Source organism: Bos indicus x Bos taurus, chromosome 15, assembly GCF_003369695.1.
Source record: "Bos indicus x Bos taurus breed Angus x Brahman F1 hybrid chromosome 15, Bos_hybrid_MaternalHap_v2.0, whole genome shotgun sequence".
Classification (NCBI taxonomy): Eukaryota; Metazoa; Chordata; class Mammalia; order Artiodactyla; family Bovidae; genus Bos; species Bos indicus x Bos taurus.
Window position 1 is genome coordinate 63970076 of NC_040090.1, and position 24308 is coordinate 63994383.

Genomic DNA, 24308 nt, shown 5'->3' on the forward strand with positions numbered 1-24308 from the left:
GCCTTCTGATTACAATGTGAGTGCTGAACTGAAATAAACTTTTTTTTTAAGGTGGTGAAAACAGTTGGTTTGCGCGAGGTTTGGTTTTTTGGGCTGCAGTACGTGGACAGCAAGGGCTATTCTACATGGCTTAAACTAAATAAGAAGGTAAAGTGTGTATGATAACATGTCTAGCTAATAATTAAGTTGCTTTGAAGTTAATTTTGATCATGTTAAATCAGTCAGACTGAGCCAGAAAAACTCAGAGTCTAACTGATTTTAAACCTCTTTTTATAGTTATCTCTGTGAATCATTAAAGGTGTCATGTCTTTTAATTTACTAAGGTACCATCTTAGTATCATCTTCAAAAAAAGAAATGTTCATTTTTTTCCTATTTGAAAACTCAGCAGTAAGAAATACTATAAGGTATTGCTAAGTATTTTGATCTTAATTTAAACATCTTCAGGATAAGTTGCTCTGGAGAAATTTCAATTAGGTTATTAATTAGGATCTGTGAGTTATCAGTCACATTCATAAGCATGGAATCTTTTTCTCACATTTATTATAGGTTTAAAATCTTAATAGATTTAGAATCTTATGTTTTATATCCTATTTTGTACCAAAAGAGGATATTATGTGACTATGGTCAGTTACTATGAACCTAAGATTTTTATTGACTATACTTGAAATTACTATTACAGGTGACACAGCAAGATGTTAAAAAAGAGAATCCTTTGCAATTCAAATTTAGAGCTAAATTCTTTCCTGAAGATGTTTCTGAGGAGTTAATTCAAGAAATAACCCAGAGACTTTTTTTCTTGCAAGTTAAAGAAGCTATATTAAATGATGAGATATATTGTCCACCAGAAACTGCAGTTCTTTTGGCTTCCTATGCTGTCCAAGCCAAGTATGGAGATTATAATAAAGAGATTCATAAACCAGGCTACCTGGCAAATGATAGGCTTCTCCCCCAGCGGTAAGTGAAGCATGCTTTTACGCTATAGTCTCTGAAAAATCATGTTTTAGAAGTTTGTAAATGGTTGTGTTTTTTATTTTTTTAGATTTTTAAGTTGCCAGTTGGGTTAGAGTATACTTTTTAAAAGTTATGACCCAGAAGCTACATAGATTTATGTACTCTGTAATTACTTAAACATTTTGTCTCTTCTCATTCTCACAGATAAGCAGTAAGTGGAGGCAGTGATAATTTGGGCTTGAGGAGGCATGACTGTTGCTGCTTATTAGTAAAAATTCTCATGCAGGTAGACCATTGCTTAATAAGTGTTTTTGAAAATAATAAGTTCCAGGCTACATTTCCTCCATAGAATTAAAATTAAATTTCTGACATTCCAAAAGACTTTTTAAACCTGGTTATTGGACTCTTGGTCTAGTGCTCTGTTCTCATCTGCAGCATACTACTGCCTGTTCTGAACTCGGGTCTGTTCCCCAGATGCAGGAAAGCCAATCTACTGACACCTGTTTGTGGTAAAGGAAAGTACACCATTTATTGCAGGGTACCAAACAAGGGAGTGAGAGGCAAGTCTCAGATCCACTCCCACCTGATCTTTGAGTTCGGTGCTTATTAAAGGGAAAGAACAAAGAGGCTAGAATTAATCATTGTTTTGTGACAGCTTGGGAGTCAGAAGTCTGTGGTTTAAGATTCTCTGGCTAGGTGGCCCATGACTTGGGGGTCTGCCAAGTAACCTGAGTTTGTACATTAATGCTGATATCTATAATAGCAGTTTTAGTATGGTAACGTTAATAGTGATATTGACAACAGCAGCTTTAGTCATCTGGCTGTTGGTTGATTAGTGTTCAGTTAGCACAGGATTGAAGTCAGAGGGGACAAGGAAAGGCAAAAAAGCTTTGCATATAGAGATTAATAAAATCTCAGTAAGAGAATTTGGTTTAGGCAGACTTGGTTTCAGTATAACAGTTATTTTAAAGTAGCATGCTGCAGGAAAGCATCATTAGCAGGCCTTGATTTTAAATGCTGATTCTACCCTTTGCTAATTATGTGGCCTCAGGTATATAACCTACACTCTCTGAGCCTTAATGTCTCACTCTGCACAATGAGGGTAACAGTTTTGCTCTGTCAGCCTTATGTTTATAATTACAGTTCATGAACTGTGTGCTTTACAGTTTTAATTGTAAAGTGTGATACAACTGTTAGTTGGTAGTATTATTTATAAAATTTAGAAATTACATCAAATATTACTTTTAAACATTTCAGTTCTTAATGGTAGTAGTATATATGACTCTGATATTAGAATGTAGATAGGGATTTTTCTTTAGAATCCAGAGAAATTATTACTGTTTGCACAGATTCCTGAATTTTAAAATTTCTATTTAAAGGCAAAACTGCATATTATTAACCTAAAATTTAAGTTCTCTATTACTTCCTCATAATATTTAAGCTCTTAAGTGTAATTTCTTTTTTGTAGGTACTAAATGTGAAGAAATCAAAACTACTTTATGTCTACTTTTATTATTAAATTCCTTTGGTTGTAGCATTAACAATTTTGGTTAGTAAATTATATTCTGTTGCTGTATGCTTTATAGGTACCATTAAGTACAGTAGGTTTAGTAATTGATCATTAAATGTTATGTACTGTTCTGCTCTTTAATATTATAACAGTAATAGTTATAATAGTATATAGTATTCACTGAAAGAATCAGGAGTATGAGATACTTGTTAGTCTGTTTATAATTATTGGTCCAACCCAAAATTCAGTGTCTCGGATTTTTTAAGCATTGAATTGAGTAATTGATTACTAGTGTAGTAGAATGGTGATGGCACACCACTCCAGTACTCTTGCCTGGAAAATCCCATGGATGGAGGAACCTGGTAGGCTGCAGTCCATGGGGTCGCTGCGGGTTGGACACGACTGAGCGACTTCACTTTCACTTTTCACTTTCATGCATTGGAGAAGGAAATGGCAACCCACTCCAGTGTTCTTGCCTGGAGAATCCCAGGGACGGGGGAGCCTGGTGGGCTGCTGTCTATGGGGTCGCACAGAGTCGGACACGACTGAAGTGACTTAGCAGCAGCAGCAGAATTGCATTTCAGATGTGGTTTTTTTTTTTTGTTTTTAAATTTAAAAAATTATTTATTTTTTTTAAACTTTCTGTTTTGTATCAGAGTATAGCAGGTTAACAATATAGTGATAGTTTCAAGTGAACAAAGAAGGAACTCAGCCATACATATACATGTATCCATTCTCCCCAAACTCCCCTCCCATCCAGGCTGCCATGCTACATTGAGCAGAGAATCCCTGTACTATACAGGAGGTTCTTGTTGGTTATCCATTTAAATATAGCAGTGTATACATGTCCATGCCAAACTCCCTAACTGTCCCTTCCTCCCAGCAACCATAAGTTTGTTCTCTAGGTCTGTGAGACCTAGAGAAATCCAGTCTATTTAGGAAGAAGAAAGATAGCACGTGCTGCTCAAGATTTGGTTTTTAACTTTGAAGGTCCAGTCAGGTGTCCTTCAAGTTGTTAGTCTCAGGAGGATTCATTCAGGTTATCTAAGTTTAAAAGAAATCCATAATGTCAGAATATTAAGCTTTTAGTTTAGAATGGAGGATATACTTTTTAGTCATTGATTTTATTCCATGTATGAAAGTGAAAGTTGCTCAGTCATGTCTGACTCTTTGCGACCCCATGGACTCTCCATGTAATTCTCCAGGCCAGAATACTGGAGTGGGTATCCTATCCCTTCTCCAGCAGATCTTCCCGACCTAGGGATCAAACCGGGGTCTCCTGCATTTTAGGTGGATTTTTACCAACTGAGCTGTGAGGGAAGCCAGATTCCATGTATAGTATATAACACACTTTTATCACTTAAGTGCCTGGGGGAAAGTTAGTAATCAGGTTATTTGGTGAACCTAAATCAAATACCTTAATTTAATGATTTTGATGGATATTTATAATCCTTGTATTGAAAAACCCAGATAAACAATCTGGTTTCCCACAGTAGAGTTTAGCAGTCTGCTGATAGGAATAGTCAGTCCCACCAGATACTATCCCTCTCTTTTGAAAAGAGCTAGATATGCATGTTTTTCTGTACCAGGTTTCTGACTTGGGTATCTGGGTGGTTTGCAATAGCTTTTCAAGGTGAGAAGGAACCCATTTCAGAGAAGGAAAATGTCAGTTTTGAACCTATTGACATCTCCAGTGTAAGAGCAGTTTTAGTAGAGTGTTGGGGGTTGAAGCCAGATTGTGGTAGAGTGGGGGCAGTGATGTGAGGTGCAGCAATAAAGGACAGTAAATACAAACAGTTCCCGAAAGAAATTTGGCTGTGATAAAAAAACTAAGAGGAGGGAAGCATGGATTTAAAGTGTTCTTTAAAAGATGGAAAATAATTGATTCCTTTATTCACTCTACAAATTTTTGCCTCTTCTGTTTTGGCACTGGGCATAATTGGTGAGGAACATGGATGTGATTGTTGCGTGCTTCACGCAAATAAGTATACTGCCGTGCCTCTCTTTTTTGTGCTTTGTTTTATTGTGTACTGTAGGTACTGTGTTTTTAACAAATTGAAGGTTTGTGGCAGCTAGCATCAAGCAAGTCTGTTAGCACTATTTTTTTTCAACAGCTTTAGCTCACTTCATGTATCTCTGTCAGGTTGAGGCTTCTTGCAATATTTCAAACCCTCCAGTAGCAAAATGATTATGACATTCTGAAGGCTCAGATGGTGGTTACCTTTTTTTTTTTTTAAACAATAAAGTATTTTTAAGTTTTAGTATATACATTGTTTCTATGGAGAGAATGCTGTTGCACACTTCATACAGTATAGTACAACCATAACCTCTGTATGCACTAGAAAACTGAAAATTTTGTGTAACTTGCTTTGTTGAGGTGGTCTGAAAATGAACCGAAAATGTCTCTGAGATGTGCGTGTATCTGGTAATATAGATAGGCAGGGATGATAAATGATGAAGTGAGAAAATATTTCCTGAGAAAATAGACAAATAAGTCATGTAAAGGGATTTCCAGGTGGCACAATGGTAAAGAATATCCACCTGCTAATGCAGAAGAAACAAGAGACATAGGTTCCACCCCTGGGTCAGGAAGATCCCCTGGAGAAGGAAATGGCAACCCACTCCTGTTTTCTTGCCTGGGAAATCCCATGGACAGAGGAGCCTGGGGGGCTACAGTCATGGGATCGCAGACTGGGATATGTCTTAGCATGTGTGCATGCACATACATGCACAAGTCGTTTAAATCAAATAGATTTAAAGCCAAGGTGAAACATTAGCCTTATCATGAAGAAAAGACTCCTTTTTTTCTGGACAGAAGATTTAGCTTCCCCACCCACCCCTCAGTAATTGTTTTTTTTTTTTTTTTCTTTAAAGTTTTTTTTCAAGTTTTTTATTTTAATTTTTGGCTGTACTGAGTCTTCCTTACTGTGCACAGGCTTTCTCTAGTTGTGGCACGTGGGGGCTACTCTCCAGGTGTGGTGCCTGGGTTTCTTATCGAGGTGGCTTCTCTTGTTGCAGAGGATGGGCTCCAGGGCATGTGGACTCAGTAGTTGCAGGCTCTAGAGTCATTTAGAGTCAGTTTTTTGGCAGGGGTGAGATTTAATAACCACTTTATTCCATGCACTAGGGACTCTGGAAGGGACTGGGGCTGGGCTGAGATCAGAGAAGGTACACTCCTAGAGGAAGGAGGGCAAAGAGAAGGACAGAAACCAGGGAAATATGTATTATATAGATGCTCTAATTTTATAGACCACATCTCACCCGCATGTGACCACTGCCCTTCCCAGCACCTCTTCACCCAGATGCTGGGTCACCCTCAGGCTAGAGTCTCTTCCCCAGCCCCCACCCACCCCCCAAAGCTCAGGGCCAAGGTCTCCAGAAAGCTCATGGCGGGGCCCTGGGGCCCTGTCTTGTCTTTGAGGCCTGAGACGCCAGCGGCAGCAGTCTGGTGAGGGGACCTGGCTCTCCGGAATGCCCGGCTCTGGGGGCAGGGTCCAGCCCACACACAATATGGCCGGGTTGAGGAGGCCTTAGTGCACCGGGTGCGGTGGTGAGCGCTGGACCAGGCGCTGGGGGTGCCGAGTCCAGCAGGAGGCACGGTGCTTGGGGCCTTGACCAACGAGTTTCGGCCAGGGCAGCCTGGGGCGCAGAGAACTCTGCAGCGCAGGGGAGAGCTGGGTGCTGGTGGCCGGCGGCCAGGATGGCGGTGTGCGCAAAGGCCCCTAGGCAAAGCAGGCACTTGGCGGAATCCGGACAAGTGGCCCCTGACTAGCGCCTCAGCTTCCTGGACTGGGGACAGGGAACCCTGGGGGCTCTACCCGGCTTCCACTGCCTCAGATAGCCCACAGCGAGCTCCACTAGGGCTCAGTAGTTGTGGCCCACCGGCTTAGTTGGCCTCACAGCATGTAGGATCTTCTCCGCCCAAGAATCAAACCTGTGTCCCCTGCTTTGACAAGGGGATTCTTAACCACTGGACAGTGAGGGAAGTTCTCTTTTTTTAATTTAATTTTTATTTTATATTGGGATATTTGATTTACAGTGTGTTACTTTCAGTGTACAGCAGAGTGGTTCAGTTATACATAAAATATGTCTATTCTTTTCCATATTCTTTTCCAAAGTGGGAATTTTTAGATACCTGCAAACCAGTTATGCAGATTAATAATACATTATATAAAATGGAAATGAAGGAGATTTGAGATGCTTAATATAAAAAACCAGAACATAAATCTTCAGATCAGTTCAGTTGCTCAGTCGTGTCCGACTTTTTGTGACCCCATGAATCACATCATGCCAGGCCTCCCTGTCCATCACCAACTCTCAGAGTTCACTCAGACTCATGTCCATCAAGTCGGTGGTGCCATCCAGCCATCTCTTCCTCTGTCGTCCCCTTCTCCTCCTGCCCCCAATCCCTCCCAGCATCAGAGTCTTTTCCAGTGAGTCAACTCTTCACATGAGGTGGCCAAAGTATTGGGAGTTTCAGCTTCAGTATCAGTCCTGCCAGGACTGATCTCCTTTAGGATGGACTGGTTGGATGTCCTTGCAGTCCAAGGGACTCTCAAGAGTCTTCTCCAATACCACAGTTCAAAAGCATCAATTCTTCGGCGCTCAGCTTTCTTCACAGTCCAAAAACAATACCCAGTTGTGGATGTGACTGGTGATAGAAGCAAGGTCCGATACTGTAAAGAGCAATATTGCATAGAAACTGGAATGTCAGGTCCATGAATCAAGGCAAATTGGAAGTGGTCAAACAGGAAACGGCAAGAGTAAATGTCGACATTCTAGAAATCAGCAAACTAAAATGGACTGGAATGGGTGAACTTAACTCAGCTGACCATTATATCTACCACTGTGGGCAGAAATCCCTCAGAAGAAATGGAGTAGCCATCATGGTCAACAAAAGAGTCCGAAATGCAGTACTTGGATGCAGTCTTAAAAACGACAGAATGATCTCTGTTTGTTTCCAAGGCAAACCATTCAATATCATAGTGATCCAAGCTTATGCCCCAACCAGTAAAGCTGAAGAAGCTGAAGTTGAATGGTTCTATGAAGACCTACAAGACCTTTTAGAACTAATACCCAAAAAAGATGTCCTTTTCATTATAGGGGACTGGAATGCAAAAGTACGAAGTCAAGAAACACCTGGAGTAACAGGCAAATTTGGCCTTGGAGTACGGAATGAAGCAGAGCAAAAAGGCTAATAGAGTTCTGCCAAGAGAACGCACTGGTCATAGCAAACACCCTGTTCCAACAACACAAGACTCTACACATGGACATCACCAGATGGTCAACACCAAAATCAGATTGATTATATTCTTTATAGCCAAAGATGGAGAAGCTCTATACAGTCGACAAAAACAAGACTGGGAGCTGACTGTGGCTCAGATCACGGACTCCTTATTGCCAAATTCAGACTTAAATTGAAGAAAGTGGGGGAAACCACTAGACCATTCAGGTATGACCTAAATCAAATCCCTTATGATTATACAGTGGAAGTGAGAAATAGATTTAAGGGGCTAGATCTGATAGAGTGCCGGATGAACTATGGACAGAGGTTCATGACATTGTACAGGAGACAAGGATTAAGACCATCCCCATGGAAAAGAAATGCAAAAAAGTAAAATGGCTGTCTGAGGAGGACTTACAAATAGCTGTGAAAAGAAGAGAAGTGAAAAGCAAAGGAGAAAAGGAATGACATAAGCATCTGAATGCAGAGTTCCAAAGAATAGCAAGGAGAAATGAGAAAGCCTTTGTTAGCGATCAATGCAAAGAAATAGAAGAAAACAACAGAATGGGAAAGACTAGAGATCTCTTCAAGAAAATTAGAGATACCAAGGGAACATAAATCTTAGTGGCATTCAGTTTAATTAACTTGTGCATTCAGATTTCGTTAACATTGTCATTTCTGCAGTTGGCTGCATTGCATTGCATTACATTGCCCTGGCTTGCCTCTTGATGAGCACAGAGGGCAGATGGCAAGAGAGTATTAAGAAAAATGAGAAAATTTAAGTGCTGTGAAGAAGTGTTCAATTTAAGTGTTGAAGATAAAAACGTTTGTTTATGTTTGCTTACATTTGTAGAAGAAACACTGAAATGATACAAAAGAAACTAATAAGTTACTTGAAGCTTGGGGGTGTGGTGGAAAAAATGCCTTTTCACTTGTAAACTTACTTAAAAGTATACCTGTAGAAAATATAAAAATTAAATTTAGCAGCAAAGAAAGTAAATACATAGAAGCAAAGAAGAATTCTGATTTTTTATCTATTCCTCTCCGATCTTTCTTATTATTCATGAGAAAGTTACTTTCCCTGTTTTTGATGCAGTATTTTATTCATTGCAAACATTTGAATTCCCATAAACTATCCATGTAACTATTTCTAAATGTAAAAGAATTTTAGGGTCATAAAGTCTTTTTATTTTGAGTTAATTGTAGGTTCACACACAGTTGTAATAAAAAATGGTAATGAGGTCTGAGTCCTGTGTATCCTCCGAGCCTTCCCTGATGGTAACATCTTGCATGACTTCAGTACAGTATCACAGCTAGGGTGTTGGCGTTGATGCCATCCACTGACCCCATTCAGGTTTCCTCAGTGTTCATGCAGTCATTTGTGTATATGTGTGTATGTATTTGTGCAGTTTTACATGTGTCTAGCTTTGTATGACTACCACAGTTAAGGGACTTGAATAATTCTAGACTTTTTAAAAGCATATTGATTTTGAATCTAAGGGACATTTTTATAGATTTTTTTCTTTCCTTACAGTGTTTTGGAGCAACACAAGCTGACAAAAGAACAGTGGGAAGAAAGAATACAGAACTGGCATGAAGAACACAGAGGAATGCTAAGGTATTGAGTGGTTATTTTCTTAGTGTTTTTCCTCAAATTAAGGTTTTTTTTAATAACACTCTTTATTATATCAGATTATCCCTCAAAGGTTATTAGACTTATATGAATACATGTAAAGCACTAAACTTTAATCCAAAATGTTTTGTAATTTTTTTGATCTTATTTTTATATATGTTAAAATCAGCTTTATTTCAACAGGGAAGATTCTATGATGGAGTACTTGAAGATTGCACAGGATCTAGAAATGTATGGAGTCAACTATTTTGAAATAAAAAATAAGAAAGGAACTGAATTGTGGCTAGGTGTTGATGCTCTGGGTCTGAATATTTATGAACATGATGACAAGTAAGTAAATTAGTTGAATAGTGAATTAGTCTTTATTCAGCAGTCTGTATGGCTTTAATCTTATGTGTAAAGTTCTCTTGGGGCCTGATTACTCTTAACTGCTGCTCTCTTGCCCCCAAATTAAAAGATTAGTTAATGTCAGATAGGTTCTCACATAACATACCTGTTTTCTCAACATCTTGTAGTTTCAGAGTTCTACTTCTCAAGAAGTATGGTTATCAAATAGAGTGATTTCACTTCTATTTGAAGTATGCTTCCTGATGTCTTGTGAGTTATATCTGGTAACTTAAAATTTATTCTCTCATAGATGAAAAGTGATTACTTAAATGTTTTGCCTGGCCTGTAGGTTGAAATTGAAATTAACATGCATAATCAGCAGCAGTGAGACAATGAATTATAGGTGTATAATTTACTGTATCTTAAAGCACTTTTTGTTTGAACATTTATAAGAATTATTTTGAATATTTTTAGACATCAATAAAGTAGAATGTTGCTGTATCATGCATAGTGAACAGTGGCATTTTATTTTGAAATCGACCCGGAATGTATAACATGTCAGGCTCTTAGAGCACTTTTAAGTAATGATAGCTACAGTTATTTTACACCTTTTTATTTACCATGTCACATGAGCCTCTTAACTCTATGCCAGTAATGCTTTTTTCTAAGATGTTTCTTTTTATTTTGGCTTCAGAACTTTATTTTCATTATTTGCAAGTATCTAATAAAGTACACATTCCTAAGCAAATACAAATTCCAAAAGAGAGTGTTTTACTGATTTTACTCTCCTATTTTTCCGTATATTACAAAGCAAATTAAAATGCTATGTTATTCAGAAGAGAAAATTTTGAAAGTTTTGAATGAAAAACAGAAATGACCTGAAGAGTAAATTTTGTGGATGAAATCTTTTTTTTTCTTCCTTTAAAAATTTTGAAAGAGTTTCCGTTAGAGTACCTGTTGGAAGTGTGACTACAGATAAAGATAGGGAATGTGAAAGAGGGGTGAGCTCAAGATGGGAGGGAATGGGATTAGGGATTCTGGACAGTGGGGACTTTGAACTTAACTGGAACAGGTCAGTTTCTTTTTATAATGAGAATATATTCATCTTAAAGGGTGCTTTTATTTTTTTGAGGTTAACACCTAAAATTGGTTTTCCTTGGAGTGAAATCAGAAATATTTCATTTAATGACAAAAAATTTGTTATAAAGCCGATTGACAAAAAGGCACCTGTAAGTAAAATTTTTTTATTTTTATGTATTAACTCTTTAAATTTCTGCCACTTTGCTATGCTAGCACTTGAAGAACGACAATAATAATAATAGATATTATTGTGTATTCATTGAATTGGTTCTGAGAAGTAGCCCTTTTCAAAGTTTTATTTTAACTGAGATTTAACTATAAAATAGGCAATATTTATTAGGAGATGGTTGGAAACAATCACCATTCCTATTTAAAAAAAGCATGTTTGTGGCTAGAATTAGTGGAGGTAACCTCCTCTACATTAACTTGCTTAGAGAGTATTGCATAATGAACTTTGGATTTTTGTAACTCAAAGCCTTGAACGTAAGAAATCTTTATATTTAAATAGTTTTTTTAATTGCTCTAGTGTCAGGTATACTCTAGTATTTTAGCTCAGTTATTGAAAACACAAAGATATGGAGAAAATTTCTGGGTTAAAAAGATTAACAGACTTGAAAAAAGGTCCAATTTTGAGATTAATGGCAAAGGCAAAACAAACAAAAAATCTTCCTCTGAGGTGAAGAAATTGATGTTCATAGTTTCTTTGGAGAAGAAAAAAGAATAAATGTCATTTAATACATTGAGAAGATAAGAGTGTTAGCTTCTCCACAAAACCAGTAGGGAACAAAAGGGTGAGGAACCAGTTTTGTGAAAGTATGGCATAAGGAGTAAAGAAATTCCATGATTTCTAAACTATATGGAATATGACATTAGAATTCATAGGAAAGGTTGAAATTTTGTAGAGATTATTGTGGGAAGAACTATCCTTCATGAAGATTTTAAATTCAGGCTCCTTTATGTTTAGGATTTTGTTTTTTATGCACCTCGTTTGAGAATCAATAAGCGGATTTTGGCCTTATGCATGGGAAACCATGAACTGTACATGCGAAGAAGGAAGCCTGACACTATTGAAGTACAACAGATGAAGGCCCAGGCTAGAGAGGAGAAACATCAGAAGCAGTTGGAAAGGTATGGAGTTTATGGCCTTTCTTTTTCTTAATTTTTGACTGCTGGGTCTTGCAGCACATGGGCACTTCTCTTCTTTTGTTGTGGGACATGGGCTCTAGAGCACCCAGGCTCAGTAGTTGGGGTGCATGGGCTTCTCTAGTTGCAGCACGTGGGCCTGGCTGTCCCAAGGTACGTAGAACCCCAGTTCCCCAGCCAAGTGTCAAACCTGCATCCTGTGCTTTGGAAAGTGGATTCTTTACCACTGGGCCACCAGGCAAGTCCCTGGCCTTTCATTTTTAGTTGATACCAGTAGGTTATCTAAAATTTAAGAATCCTCATCAGTTTCTATAGTATACTCTAAATTTACATTTTTACATTATATTCATTTAATACCATGATATATGGTTGACCAAAAAATTTGTCCAGGTTTTTCCAGAAGGTGTTACGTATTAAAATTGAATGACAGCATGTGTTATCACTGTCCTCTTTTAAAGTGAGTGTGTATAATTTTCAAGTTAGAAATCTTTGATAGATATTTCTGAGAAAATAGCTTTTTGAGACTTCACAGATATGCTTTTCCTGTATTGTGCTTGCTTTTTACTGACAGACTTTGGTGTGGACATAGTATGAAATTTCAAGTTTGTTTTGCTTGTGACTTGTGTGTCTTCATTTTTCAGGGTAGGAATATGCTGAATATTTTCTTTGAAACGGTGTCAGTGACGTGACGTGAGTAGTCACTATTCAGAGTTTAGTAACTCTGGCACTCCCTGCCAGTGACACTGATCTTTTAAACCAGGGTTCACTTAGACTTTCGAAAAATATGTTAAATATATTAAATTAAGACTTCTGAAACATAAAAGTATTGAATAAGTTCCTCGTTTACCTTGGAACCACATTATTGGCTCCAGCACTCATAATTCCCAAATCTGATTCTATACTAATTTAGACTTTATGCTTTATTTGAAAAAATTTAGAGACCAAATTCGGAGAAGGCAATGGCACCCCACTCCAGTACTCTTGCCTGGAAAATCCATGGACAGAGGAGCCTGGTGGGCTGTAGTCCATGGGGTCGCTAAGAGTCGGGAACGACTGAACGACTTCACTTTCACTTTTCACTTTCATGCATTGGAGAAGGAAATGGCAACCCATTCCAGTGTTCTTGCCTGGAGAATCCCAGGGACGGGGAAGCCTGGTGGCCTGCTGTCTCTGGGGTCCCACAGAGTCAGACACGACTGAAGCAACTTAGCAGCAGCAGCAGCAGCAGAGACCAAATTAAAGTTAACATCTATTGAGGAAATCATTGTAGAATAACACAATAATCTTAAGAGTAGAGTAGGTCCTAAAGAAAACAAAATTGAGGACCCCTAACCATATACATAAAAACATTGTGTTGGAAATAACATGATTTGAATCCAGTAATTAAATCAGCCCTCTGCCAGAAATAGTTTTGCCACCTATATTTTTAGTCATTGTATTAGATACATTTTTTTTTCTTAAATGTTCTGTGTAATTCAGATATTTTATTAATTCACATTGTTTCACTCAAGTTGTCTGCCTTAGAGAAGTTCAGTTCAATTGCTCCGTCATGTTGGACTCTTTGCAACCCCTTGGACTGCAGCACGCCAGGCCTCCCTGTCCATCACCAACTCCCAGAGTTTACTCAAACTCATGTCCATTGAGTCGGTGATGCCATCCAATCATCTCATCCTCTGTCGTCCCCTTCTGCTCCTGCCTTCAGTCTTTACCAGCATCCAGGTCTTTTCAGATGAGTCAGTTCTTCGCATCAGGTGGCCAAAGTATTGGAGTTTCAGCATCAGCCCTTCCAATGAATATTCAGGACTGATTTCCTTTGGGATGGACTGGTTGGATCACCTAGCAGTCCAAAGGACTCTGAAGAGTCTTTTCCAATACCACAGTTCAAAAACATCAATTCTTTACTGCTCAGCTTTCTTTACTGTCCAACTGACACATCCATATGTGACTACTGGAAAAACCATAGCCTTCACTAGACAGACCTTTGTTGGCAAAGTAATGTCTCTGCTTTTTAATATGCTGTCTAGGTTGGTCATAACTTTTCTTCCAAAGAGCAAGTATCTTTTAATTTCATGGCTGCAGTCACCATCTGCAGTGATTTTGGAGCCCCCCAAAATAAAGTCTGTCACTGTTTCCCAGTCTATTTGCCAAGAAGTGATGGGACCAGATGCCATGATCTTAGTTTTCTGAATGTTGAGTTTTAAGCCAACTTTTTCACTCTCCTCTTTCACTTTCATCAAGACTCTTTTTAGTTCCTCTTCACTGTCTGCCATAAGGGTGGTGTCATCTGCATATCTGAGGTTATTGATATTTCTCCCGGCAATCTTGATTCCAGCTTGTGCTTCCTCCAGCCCAGCGTTTCTCATGATGTACTCTGCATATAAGTTAAATAAGCAGGGTGACAATATACAGCCTTGACGTACTCCTTTTCCTGTTTGGAATCAGTCTGTTGTTCATGTCCATTTCTAACCGTTGATTCCTGACCTGAGTACAGATTTTTCAAGAAAAGTCAACTGCTTCATAAAACATGTTTTAAACAGGCATGAAACTGTCCTGTAATTCCTGACCCCACCATTAAAGATGCTAAGTTGGAATGTTACTTTGATCTCTGTCATTTTTTACTGGTCTCTTGTGGCTTAGGATTACATTGTAGTTCTTGATTTACTTTTCATTGAAGGATAATTACAATATTGTGTTGGTTTCTGCCATACATCAGCATGGATCAGCCATAGGTATACATACGTCTCCTCCCTCTTGAACCTGCTTCCCAACTCCCACTCCATGCTACCCCTCTAGCTTGCAACTAGCCCCAGTTTTGGTTCCCTGAGTTATATAACAAGTTCCCCGACTGGCTGGCTGTTTTGCGTATGTTAATGTGTGTTTCTGTTCTGTGCTTCTCTCCATTCATCCCACCCTCTCCTCCTTATATTCATCTTACCCTCTTATATTCATCTCCTCCTCTCCTTCCACCCACTGTGTCCATAAGTCTATGTTTACATATCCATTGCTACTGGGCAAATAGGTTCATTAGAACCATCTTGCTAGGTTCAATATATGCCTTAACATAGGATATTTGTTCTTCTCTTCTGACTTACTTCACATTGAATCTGTAGATTGCATTTGGTAGTTTAGTCATTTTCACAATATTGATTCTTCTAGTGCAGGAAAGTAGAATATCTCTCCATCTGTTTATGTTGACTTTGTTTTCTTTCATCAGTGTCTTATAGTTTTCTATGTATAGCTCTGTTTCCTTAGGTTGATTTATTCCTATGTATTGTGTTCTTTTTGTTGCAGTGATAAATGGGATTGATTCTTTAATTTCTCTTTCTGACTTTTTGTTGTTAGTGCATAGAAATGCAAGTAGTTTTTGTGTATTGATTTGGTATCCTGTGATTAGCTCTAGTAATTTTCTGATGGTATTTTTAGGGTTTTCTATGTATAGTAGTATCATGTCATCTGCAAACAGTGAGAGTTTTACTGTTTATTTCCAGTCTGGATTCTTTTTGTTTTCTTTAACTCTCTGATTGTCATAGCTAGGACTTCGAAATTATGTTGAATAATAGTGGCGAGAATGGGCACCCTTGTCTTGTTTCTGATATTAGAGGGGATGCTTTCAGGTTTTCACCATTGAGAATAATGTTTGCTGTGGGTTTATCATTTATGGCCTTTATTATGTTGAGGTAGATTCCTTCCATGCCCATTTTTTAAAGAGTTTTATCATAAATGGGTTCTGAATTTTTTTCAAAAGCTTCTTCTGCATCTATTGAGAAGATCTTATGATTTTTATCTCTCAGTTTGTTAATATGGTGTATCACATTGATTGATTTGCTTATACTGAAGAATCCTTGCATCCCTGGGATCATGGTGTGTGATCTTTTTTTCTTTTTCCCCAAATAAGTTTCACATATTTTTTACTGAGCCTCATAGCCAGCTAGCAAGGAAACAAGAAACATTAGGAGCCATGCATTCCATCTCTCCCATAAGTTTAGACAGTTGTGATGTTCCAACTGTGATTTGGCTGGTTTATCTGCAGATGGTCTTAACACACAGCATGTGTTCCACTTTATATGTGACACTTCTTATAGACCCAGCTTGGTTTTTCTCCAGTGTCTTCTCTTGGAATTGTCCCTGATCTTACTAGTCTTTGTTTGAATCCATTGAGGAATGGGACAATTCTGCTTTTGTTTCTTGGCTAGGAATTGCTTGACCCTGAGAGTCTTGTGAGACGACATCATGGGAAGCAAACTCAACCACACATAGGATGGTGGAGAAAAGAAAAGTGCATGTGTATTCTTTATAATGTGTTGTTGAATTCTGTTTGCTAGAAGTTTCTTGAGGATTTCTGCATCTTGTTCATCAGTGATATTGGCCTGTAATTTTCTTTTTTTGTGATGTCTTTTTCTGATTTTGATATCAGGGTGATGGTGGTCTCATAAAATGAATTTGGAGGTATTCCTTCCTCTGCAATTTTTTTGAAAAAGTTTCAGATGGATAGGCACTAGCTCTTCTCTAAATGTTTAATAGATTTCACCTGTGAAGCCATCTGAACTTTTGTTTGTAGGGAGATTTTTGATCAGTTTTCAGTTTAGTGCTTATAATGGCCTTGTTCATAGTTTCTATTTTTTCCTGGTTCAGTCTTGGAAGGTTGAACTTTTCTAAAAATCTGTCCGTTTCTTCCAGGTTGTTCATTTTATTGGCATATAGTTTCTTGTAATAGTCTCTTCTGATTCTTTGTATTTCTGCATTGTCTGTTGTAACCTGTCCTTTTTCATTTCTAATTTTGTTGATTTGATTTTTCTCCCTTTTTTCTTGAGTCTGGCTAATGGTTTGTCCGTTTTATCTCCTTAAAGAATCAGCTTTTAGTTTTATTACTTGTTACTATTGTTTCCTTCATTTCTTTTTCATTTATTTCTGCTCTGATCTTGTTGATTTCTTTCCTTCTACCAATTTTGGGGTTTTATTGTTTTCCTTTTTCAGTTGTTTTAGGTGTAAAGTTAGTTGTCTATTCGATGTTTTTGTTTCCTGAGATAGGATTGTATTGCTATAAACTTCCCTCTTAGAACTGTTTTTGCTGCAGCCCATAGGTTTTTGGTTGTCGTGTTTTTGTTGTCATTTGTTTCCAGGAATGGTTGAGTTCTCATTTTACTTCGTCAGCAACCTGTTCATTTTTAAGAAATGTGTTTAATTTCCATGTATGTGTGTTTTACAGTTGTTTTTTGTTTCCTTGTAATTGGTATCTAGTCTCATATTCTTATGGTGAGAAAAGATGCTTGATATGATTTCCATTTTTTTTAATTTATTGAGAATTAATTTGTGACCTGAGATGTGGACTATCCTGGAAAATGTTCTATCTGCATTTGAGAGGAGGGTGTATTCCTTTGCATTTGGATGGTATGTCCTAAAGGTATCAACTAGGTCCATATGACCTAATGTGGCATTTAAGGCTTGTGTTTCCTTAATTTTCTGTTTTGATGAACTGTTCATTGGTGTAAGTGGGGTATTAAAATCCAAACTGTTGTGTTACTGTCAATTTCTCCTTTTGTGTCTGTTTGCCTTATGTATTGAGGGGGTCCTCTGTTGGGTGCATAAATATTTGCATTGTTATGTCTTCTTGGATTGATCACTATGTAGTGTGCTTCCTTATCTCTTATAATATTGTTTTATTTTAAGGTCTGTTTTGTCTGATAGGATTGCTACTCTGACTTTGTTTTGATTTCCATTTTGCATGGAGTGTCTTTTTCCATCTTTTCACTTTCAGTCTATGTGTGTCTCTAGGTCTGAAGTGGGTCTCTTGTAGATAGCGTTGTATGGGTCATGTTTTTTTATCCATTCAGTCTGTGTCTTTTGGTTGGAGCATTTAATCCATTTACATTTAAAGTAATTATTGATATATATGTTCCTTTTGGAATTTTCTTAATTGTTTTGGGCTTATTTTTTGTAGGTCTTTTTCTTCTCTTGTGTTTCCTTCCTGTGGAAGTCCTTTTAACTTTGTCTGTAAAGCTGGTTTTGTGGTGCTAAATTCTCTTAACTTTCACTTGTCTGAAAGGTTTCAATTTTTCTGTCAAATACGAACGAGATTCTTGCCAGGTTGGGTAATCTTGCTTGTAGATTTTTCCCTTTCAGTACTTTAAATATATCCTGCCATTCTCTTCTGGCCTATAAGGTTCCTGCTGAAAGATATCTGTTAATCGAATGGGGTTTCCCTTGTATGCTGCTTGTTGGTTTTCCCTTGCTGCTTTTAATAGTCTTTCTTTGTGTTTAATCTTTATTAGTTTGACTAGTATGTGTCTCAGTGTGTATCTCCTTGGGTATATACTGTAGGGGACTCTGCGCTTCTTGGACTTGATTGTTTCCTTTCACATGTTGGGGAAATTTTCACATATAGTATCTTCAAATATTTTCTCAGACCCTTTCTTTTTCTTTTCTAGTACTGGGACACCTGTAATCCGAATGTTGGTGTGTTTAATATTGTCTGAGAGGTCTCTGAGACTATCCTCAATTCTTTTCTTTCTTTTTCCTTTAGTCTGCTCTTCAGAAGTTATTTCCACCATTCTATTCTTCTGCCTCAGTTATTCTGGTATTGATTGCTTCTAGAGTATTTTTGCTTCCCTGGTGGCTCAGGTGGTAAAGAGCTTGCCTGCAATGTGGGAGAGATCTGGGTTCAATCCCTGGGTTGGGGAGATCCCCTGGAGAAGGGAATAATAACCCACTCCAGTATTCTTGCCTACAGTATTCCATGGACAGAAGAGTCTGGTGGGCTACAGTCCATGGGGTTGCAAAGAGTCAGACACAACTGAGCTACTAACACACAGAGTATTTTAAATTTCATTATGCATTGTATGTCTCTGTTTCTTCTTTATTTCTTCTAGGTCCATATTAAATGTGTTAATTGATCCTTGCATTTTGTCCATTCTGTTTTTGAGGTTTTGGATCATCTTTATTATCATTACTCTGAATTCTCTTTCAGATGGTTTGCCTATTTCCTCTTCATTTATTTGGTCTTGTGAGTTTCTGTCTTGTTCATTCATTTGTGCAATATTTCTCTGCCTTTTCATTTTTATTCTAACGTACTGCGTTTGAGGCTTCCTTTCCCCAGGCTTTCAAGTTGTATTCCTACTTCCCTTTGGTTTCTGCCCTCAATGGGTAAGGTTTGTCCAGTGGTTTGGTTAGGCTTTGTGTTGGGAGTGACTTTTGCTTGTGTTCTGGTGAAAGGAGGTGAGGTGGTTTTTTTTTTCTCCCCTTCTGATGGGCTTGGCTGTGTGAGGTGGTATATTTTGGGATGTCTGGTAATCCTGTCTGCTGATTAATGGTTGGGTTTATGATTTTGTCTTGTTCATTGTTTGGGTGAGGTGTCCTGCACTAGAGTGCTGCCAGCAGTTGGGTGATGCTGGATCTTTTTAACACAGTTAACAACCCCATGGTTCCTTTCTTGGATTCCATGAAAGGTTCCAACCTATCATTAGTGAATATTTATTGCCTGCTTTGTATACAGTAGGAATTCATTAACTCTTTATTTCATTTGAACACCTGAAGGTTGTTTTATGTTAGTCCAGCCACATGGGAATTGATGGTCTTTCAGAAGTGGCATGCCAAGTCTTTGTTCATTCCCTGCTTTATAGGTCAGAGAGAGAGAAGTGACAACTGTGTATGTGGAAACAATTTCCATCAGGCCCAATGACAAAGGAGCCAGCAGACATACTTGGGGGAATGCCCAGAGGTGTGCTGCTGGAGTTTCTTGGGCAAGAACAGTAGTTGGGAAGAGGCAGCAGGAGGCCTCTTTCCCTATAATACATTGGCGTATGTAGCTATGTCCTCCTGCATAACTCTCATCACTTCTTTTTAATAGTGAAAATCACGTTCTTTTCCATGGATTATTGGTCCTTGTAGTCTGCGTTCTTAAGTTACTTGTGTCCAAATCAAATTGAGTTTACAGTTTAGAGTGAGATAGCTACATACCAGTTGTAGGTTAGCTATGGGATAGTCTGTGTCACAGCTGACTGCCTGTACGCCTGGGACTCAGCTGATGTCATACCAAAGAACACAGGCTTTGGATTAGATAAATCTGGGTTTGAATTCTAATACTTGTTGAACAAGTAACTTCTTATTCTCTTATCCTTACTGTGAAAATAATAGTCCTTTCAAGAGTTTTTGTGAGAAATAATAGGGTCAGTACAGAAACACTTAGCAGAGTACCTAATCCCTAATTAAGTAGTAGCAGTAAAGAATTTTTAATATTACTAGTACATAGTTTGATTAGAAGTTGAATATATGTTGCTTTTTAGTTTTCATTTTAAGAAAAATGTAATTGGTGCTATTAAAAAAGTAATGTATTCTAATATGGGGCTTCTCAGGTGGCTCAGTGGTAAGGAATCTTGACCTGCATACAGGTTTCTCAGGAGGCAGGTGAGGTGGTTTGGTATTCCTATCTCTTTAAGAATTTTCCACAGTTTGTTGTGATCCACACAATCAAAGGCTTTAGTGTAGTTGATGAAGCAGAAGTACATGTTTTTCTGGAATTCTCTTGCTTTTTCTATGATCCAGCTAATCTTGGCAATTTGATCTCTGGTTCCTCTGCCTTTTCTAAATCCAGCTTCAACATCTGGAAGTTTTCAGTTCTTGTACTGTTGAAGCCTAGCTTGAAGAATTTTGAGCACTACTTTGCTAGTGTGTGAAATGAGTGTGATTGTGTGGTAGTGTGAACATTCTTTGGCACTGCCTTTCTTTGGGATTGGAATGAAAACTGACCTTTTTCAGTCCTGTGACTGCTGAGTTTTCCAAATTTGCTGGCATACTTAGTGCAGCACTTTAACAGCATTATCTTTTAGGATATGAAAAGGCTCAACTGGAATTCTATCACCTCCACTAGCTTTGTTCATAGTGATGCTTCTTAAGGCCCACTTGACTTCACGCTCCAGGGGAATTTTGGCTCTAGGTGAATGATAACACCGTCATAGTTATCAGGGTTGTAAAGATCTTTTTTGTACAGTTCTTCTGTGTATTCTTGCCACCTCTTCTTAATATCTTCTGCTTCTGTTAGGTTCACACTGTTTCTGTCCTTTATTGTGCCCATCTTTGCCTGAAATGTTCCCTTGATATATCTAATTTTCTTGAAGAGATCTCTCTAGTCTCATTCTATTGTTTTCTTCTATTTCTTTTCATTGCTTGCTTGGCAAGCCTCTCTTATCTCTCCTTGCTATTTTTTGGAACTCTACATTCAGATGGGTATCTCTTTCCTTTTCTCATTTGCCTTTCGCTTCTCTTCTTTTCTCAGGTACTTGTAAGGCCTCCTCAGACAACCATTTTGTCTTTTGTATTTCTTTTTCTTGGGGATGGTTTTGATGACCACCTCCTATACAATGTTATGAACCTCCATCTGTAGTTCTTCCGGCACTCTGTCTCTGTCTCTCAGATATAATCCCATGAATCTGTTTGTCACTTGCACTGTGTAATCAATCATAAGGGATTTGTTTAGGTCATACCTGAATGGCCTAGTGATTTTCCCTACAAAAAGAAACTAGGTATCACTAAGAAACATGGAGAGCCAAAGTCATTTGTGTTAATTGAATGGGGTGTTCATTGGTGATGGCTGTCAGCAGGTGAGAATTCTTGTGAGATGAGAAGTACAAGCTTTGTAAGAGTGCAGTGTAATGAACTTTACAAAACACTTTAAATATCATAATCAAGTTAAATACTGGCTATACATTTATTTCATTTTTCAGTATAAACACTAAAATTCCTCCTCCCAACTTGGTTGTTGTTATCTTCAGTCTTTTTTTCTTGCTTCCGTGTCTCCTTTACCTCCATCCTTGAGGAAGAACAAATGAAACGTCAATAGGGAAAAGGTAAACAGCACCAGTGCCCACCTCCAGAAGGGGCCATCTGTGTGCCAGAGCAGGACTTGAAAAGTTCTGAGTTTGTGGAATATTATTGCAGCCTTTGGTCTTCAGGTCTGGTGAGATGTAAGTATTCATGAAGTGTCTCAGGGCCTCAGTGTCTCAGGGCGGAAGCTAACTGTCTTGGAGACTGTGGCAGCGCTGGATTTGACTAAGCAGGGACTGAGGAGTGATGTGGGCAGGCTATTCAGCATCTTCGAGTAGCAGGCAGCCTGGCATGAAAAAAGTAGCTCTTGACCATACTAGCAATTACTTGAGAAATACTGTGCTCTTGATGTCACAGACAAGCCTACTTTTTCAGCTTTCTAAAGAATACAGGAAGGGCACCAGTATCTGTGGGGCCTGCAGGGCCTTGTTTTTTCTCAAGGAAATTGGGATGTTCAAACTTTCTTAAACCTGTGTAACCCCTGACTCCTAGAGTGGTGGGGGCTGTTTACCTGTGTATACTCCGTTGATTGAGATAGGATGAAAGAGGTGAATGTGCTAAAAGTGAGTCCAAGTCTTGGGGGCAGGGGGGCGCTTAGTTATTCAATCTTCCTTCTGGCTGTTGAGAAAGTACCTTGTAGGGAAGTCTAAAACAGAGATGGAGCTCCTCTCTCATGAATGAACTCCAGGCCTTAGATTATTAAATGCTGTGAGGATTCATTAAAACCAGTTGGAAAGATATGGTCACCCTTAAGCTTAATGCAGGGCCTACTTTTCTTGCTGACTTGTTACAACTCTATCTGTTTGCCCCAAAACTGGAGTCTCTTTTCATTTTGAAAGCAGATAGGTACTAGTTGCTGCAGGAAGAAATAGGTAATAAAACTTTGCTGATAAGCTTATCAGAGATTGCAAGTTGAGAAATTATGTGATTTGGGCTTGAAATTCAGAATTGACATCAAATGGCAGCTATGTCTTTTGTAAATATTTAGGTATATTTAGATAAGTTTTAGAGGAAAGCATAATTATTATTATTTTTTTAACTAAAAAGGGTATTATTCCCATTGAAGTTGATAATATTATCAGATAATTAAATCTTATTCATCATTATATTTCTGGCCCTCAACATAGAGTCTGATCCACAGTAAGCCTTTGGTAGATGTTTGATAAATGAATTTGGCTATATTTAGGCCCATGGTAGATGCATCTAAATGACAAATGCACTCGTTCCCACCAAACTCTCAGGAAGATCTTTTCAGATAGCATTCAGTTCAGTTCAGTCACTCAGTCATGTCCGACTCTTTGCGACCCCATGAATTGCAGCACGCCACGCCTCCCTGTCACATCACCAACTCCCGGAGTTCACTGAGACTCATGTGCATCGAGTCAGTAATGCCATCCAGCCATCTCATCCTCTGTCGTCCCCTTCTCCTCCTGCCCCCAATCCCTCCCTGCATCAGAGTCTTTTCCAGTGAGTCAACCCTTCGCGTGAGGTGGCCAAAGTATTGGAGTTTCAGCTTTAGCATCATTCCCTCCAAAAAAATCCCAGGGCTGATTGATCTCCTTCAGAATGGAATGGTTGGATCTCCTTGCAGTCCAAGGGACTCTCAAGAGTCTTCTCCAACACCACAGTTCAAAAGCATCAATTCTTTGGCACTCAGCCTTCTTCACAGTCCAACTCTCACATCCATACATGACCACAGGAAAAACCATAGCCTTGACTAGACGGACCTTTGTTGGCAAAGTAATGTCTCTGCTTTTCAATATGCTGTCTAGGTTGGTCATAACTTTCCTTCCAAGGAGTAAGCGTCTTTTAATTTCATGGCTGCAGTCACCATCTGCAGTGATTTTGGAGCCCAAAAAGATAAAGTCTGACACTGTTTCCACTGTTTCCCCATCTATTTCCCATGAAGTGATGGGACCAGATGCCATGATCTTCGTTTTCTGAATATTGAGCTTTAAGCCAACTTTTTCACTCTCCACTTTCACTTTCAGCACGAGGCTTTTTAGTTCCTCTTCACTTTCTGCCGTAAGGGTGGTGTCATCTGCATATCTGAGGTTATTGATATTTCTCCCGGCAATCTTGATTCCAGCTTGTGCTTCCTCCAGTCCAGCGTTTCTCGTGATGTACTCTGCATAGAAGTTAAATAAGCAGGGTGACAGTATACAGCCTCGACGTGCTCCTTTTCCTATTTGGAACCAGTCTGTTGTTCCATGTCCAGTTCTAACTGTTGCTTCCTGACCTGCATACAGATTTCTCAAGAGGCAGGTCAGGTTGTCTGGTATTCCCATCTCTTTCAGAATTTTCCACAGTTTATTGTGATCCACACAGTCAAAGGCTTTGGCATAGTCACTAAAGCAGAAATAGATGTTTTTCTGGAACGCTTTTCCTTTTTCCATGATCCAGCGGATGTTGGCAATGTGATCTCTGGTTCCTCTGCCTTTTCTAAAACCAGCTTGAACATCAGGAAGTTCACGGTTCACGTATTGCTGAAGCCTGGCTTGGAGAATTTTGAGCATTACTTTACTAGCATGTGAGATTAGTGCAATTGTGTAGTAGTTTGAGCATTCTTTGGCATTGCCTTTCTTTGGGATTGGACTGAAAACTGACCTTTTCCAGTCCTGTG

At 38.6% G+C, this 24308-nt stretch overlaps 2 protein-coding genes across 3 annotated transcripts in view; one reads left to right on the forward strand and one right to left on the reverse strand.

The window, feature by feature from the left end:
• The window catches only part of RDX (radixin), a 105035-nt gene that overhangs the window by 28858 nt on the left and 51869 nt on the right, over positions 1-24308 (forward strand). The window contains exons 4-9 of one of the 2 annotated variants that reach the window (XM_027563805.1): positions 52-147; positions 681-955; positions 9221-9304; positions 9503-9649; positions 10779-10875; positions 11691-11854. In XM_027563805.1, the coding sequence (XP_027419606.1) occupies positions 52-147; positions 681-955; positions 9221-9304; positions 9503-9649; positions 10779-10875; positions 11691-11854 (863 nt within the window). The remainder of the gene's footprint in view (positions 1-51; positions 148-680; positions 956-9220; positions 9305-9502; positions 9650-10778; positions 10876-11690; positions 11855-24308) is intronic. The other variant, XM_027563806.1, reaches the window with a different exon arrangement.
• On the reverse strand, positions 15574-16194 carry LOC113905879 (60S ribosomal protein L39-like). Its single transcript, XM_027563807.1, has one exon. It carries the CDS (start codon positions 16099-16101, stop codon positions 15946-15948), a length of 156 nt encoding a protein of 51 aa, XP_027419608.1. The 5' UTR covers positions 16102-16194; the 3' UTR covers positions 15574-15945.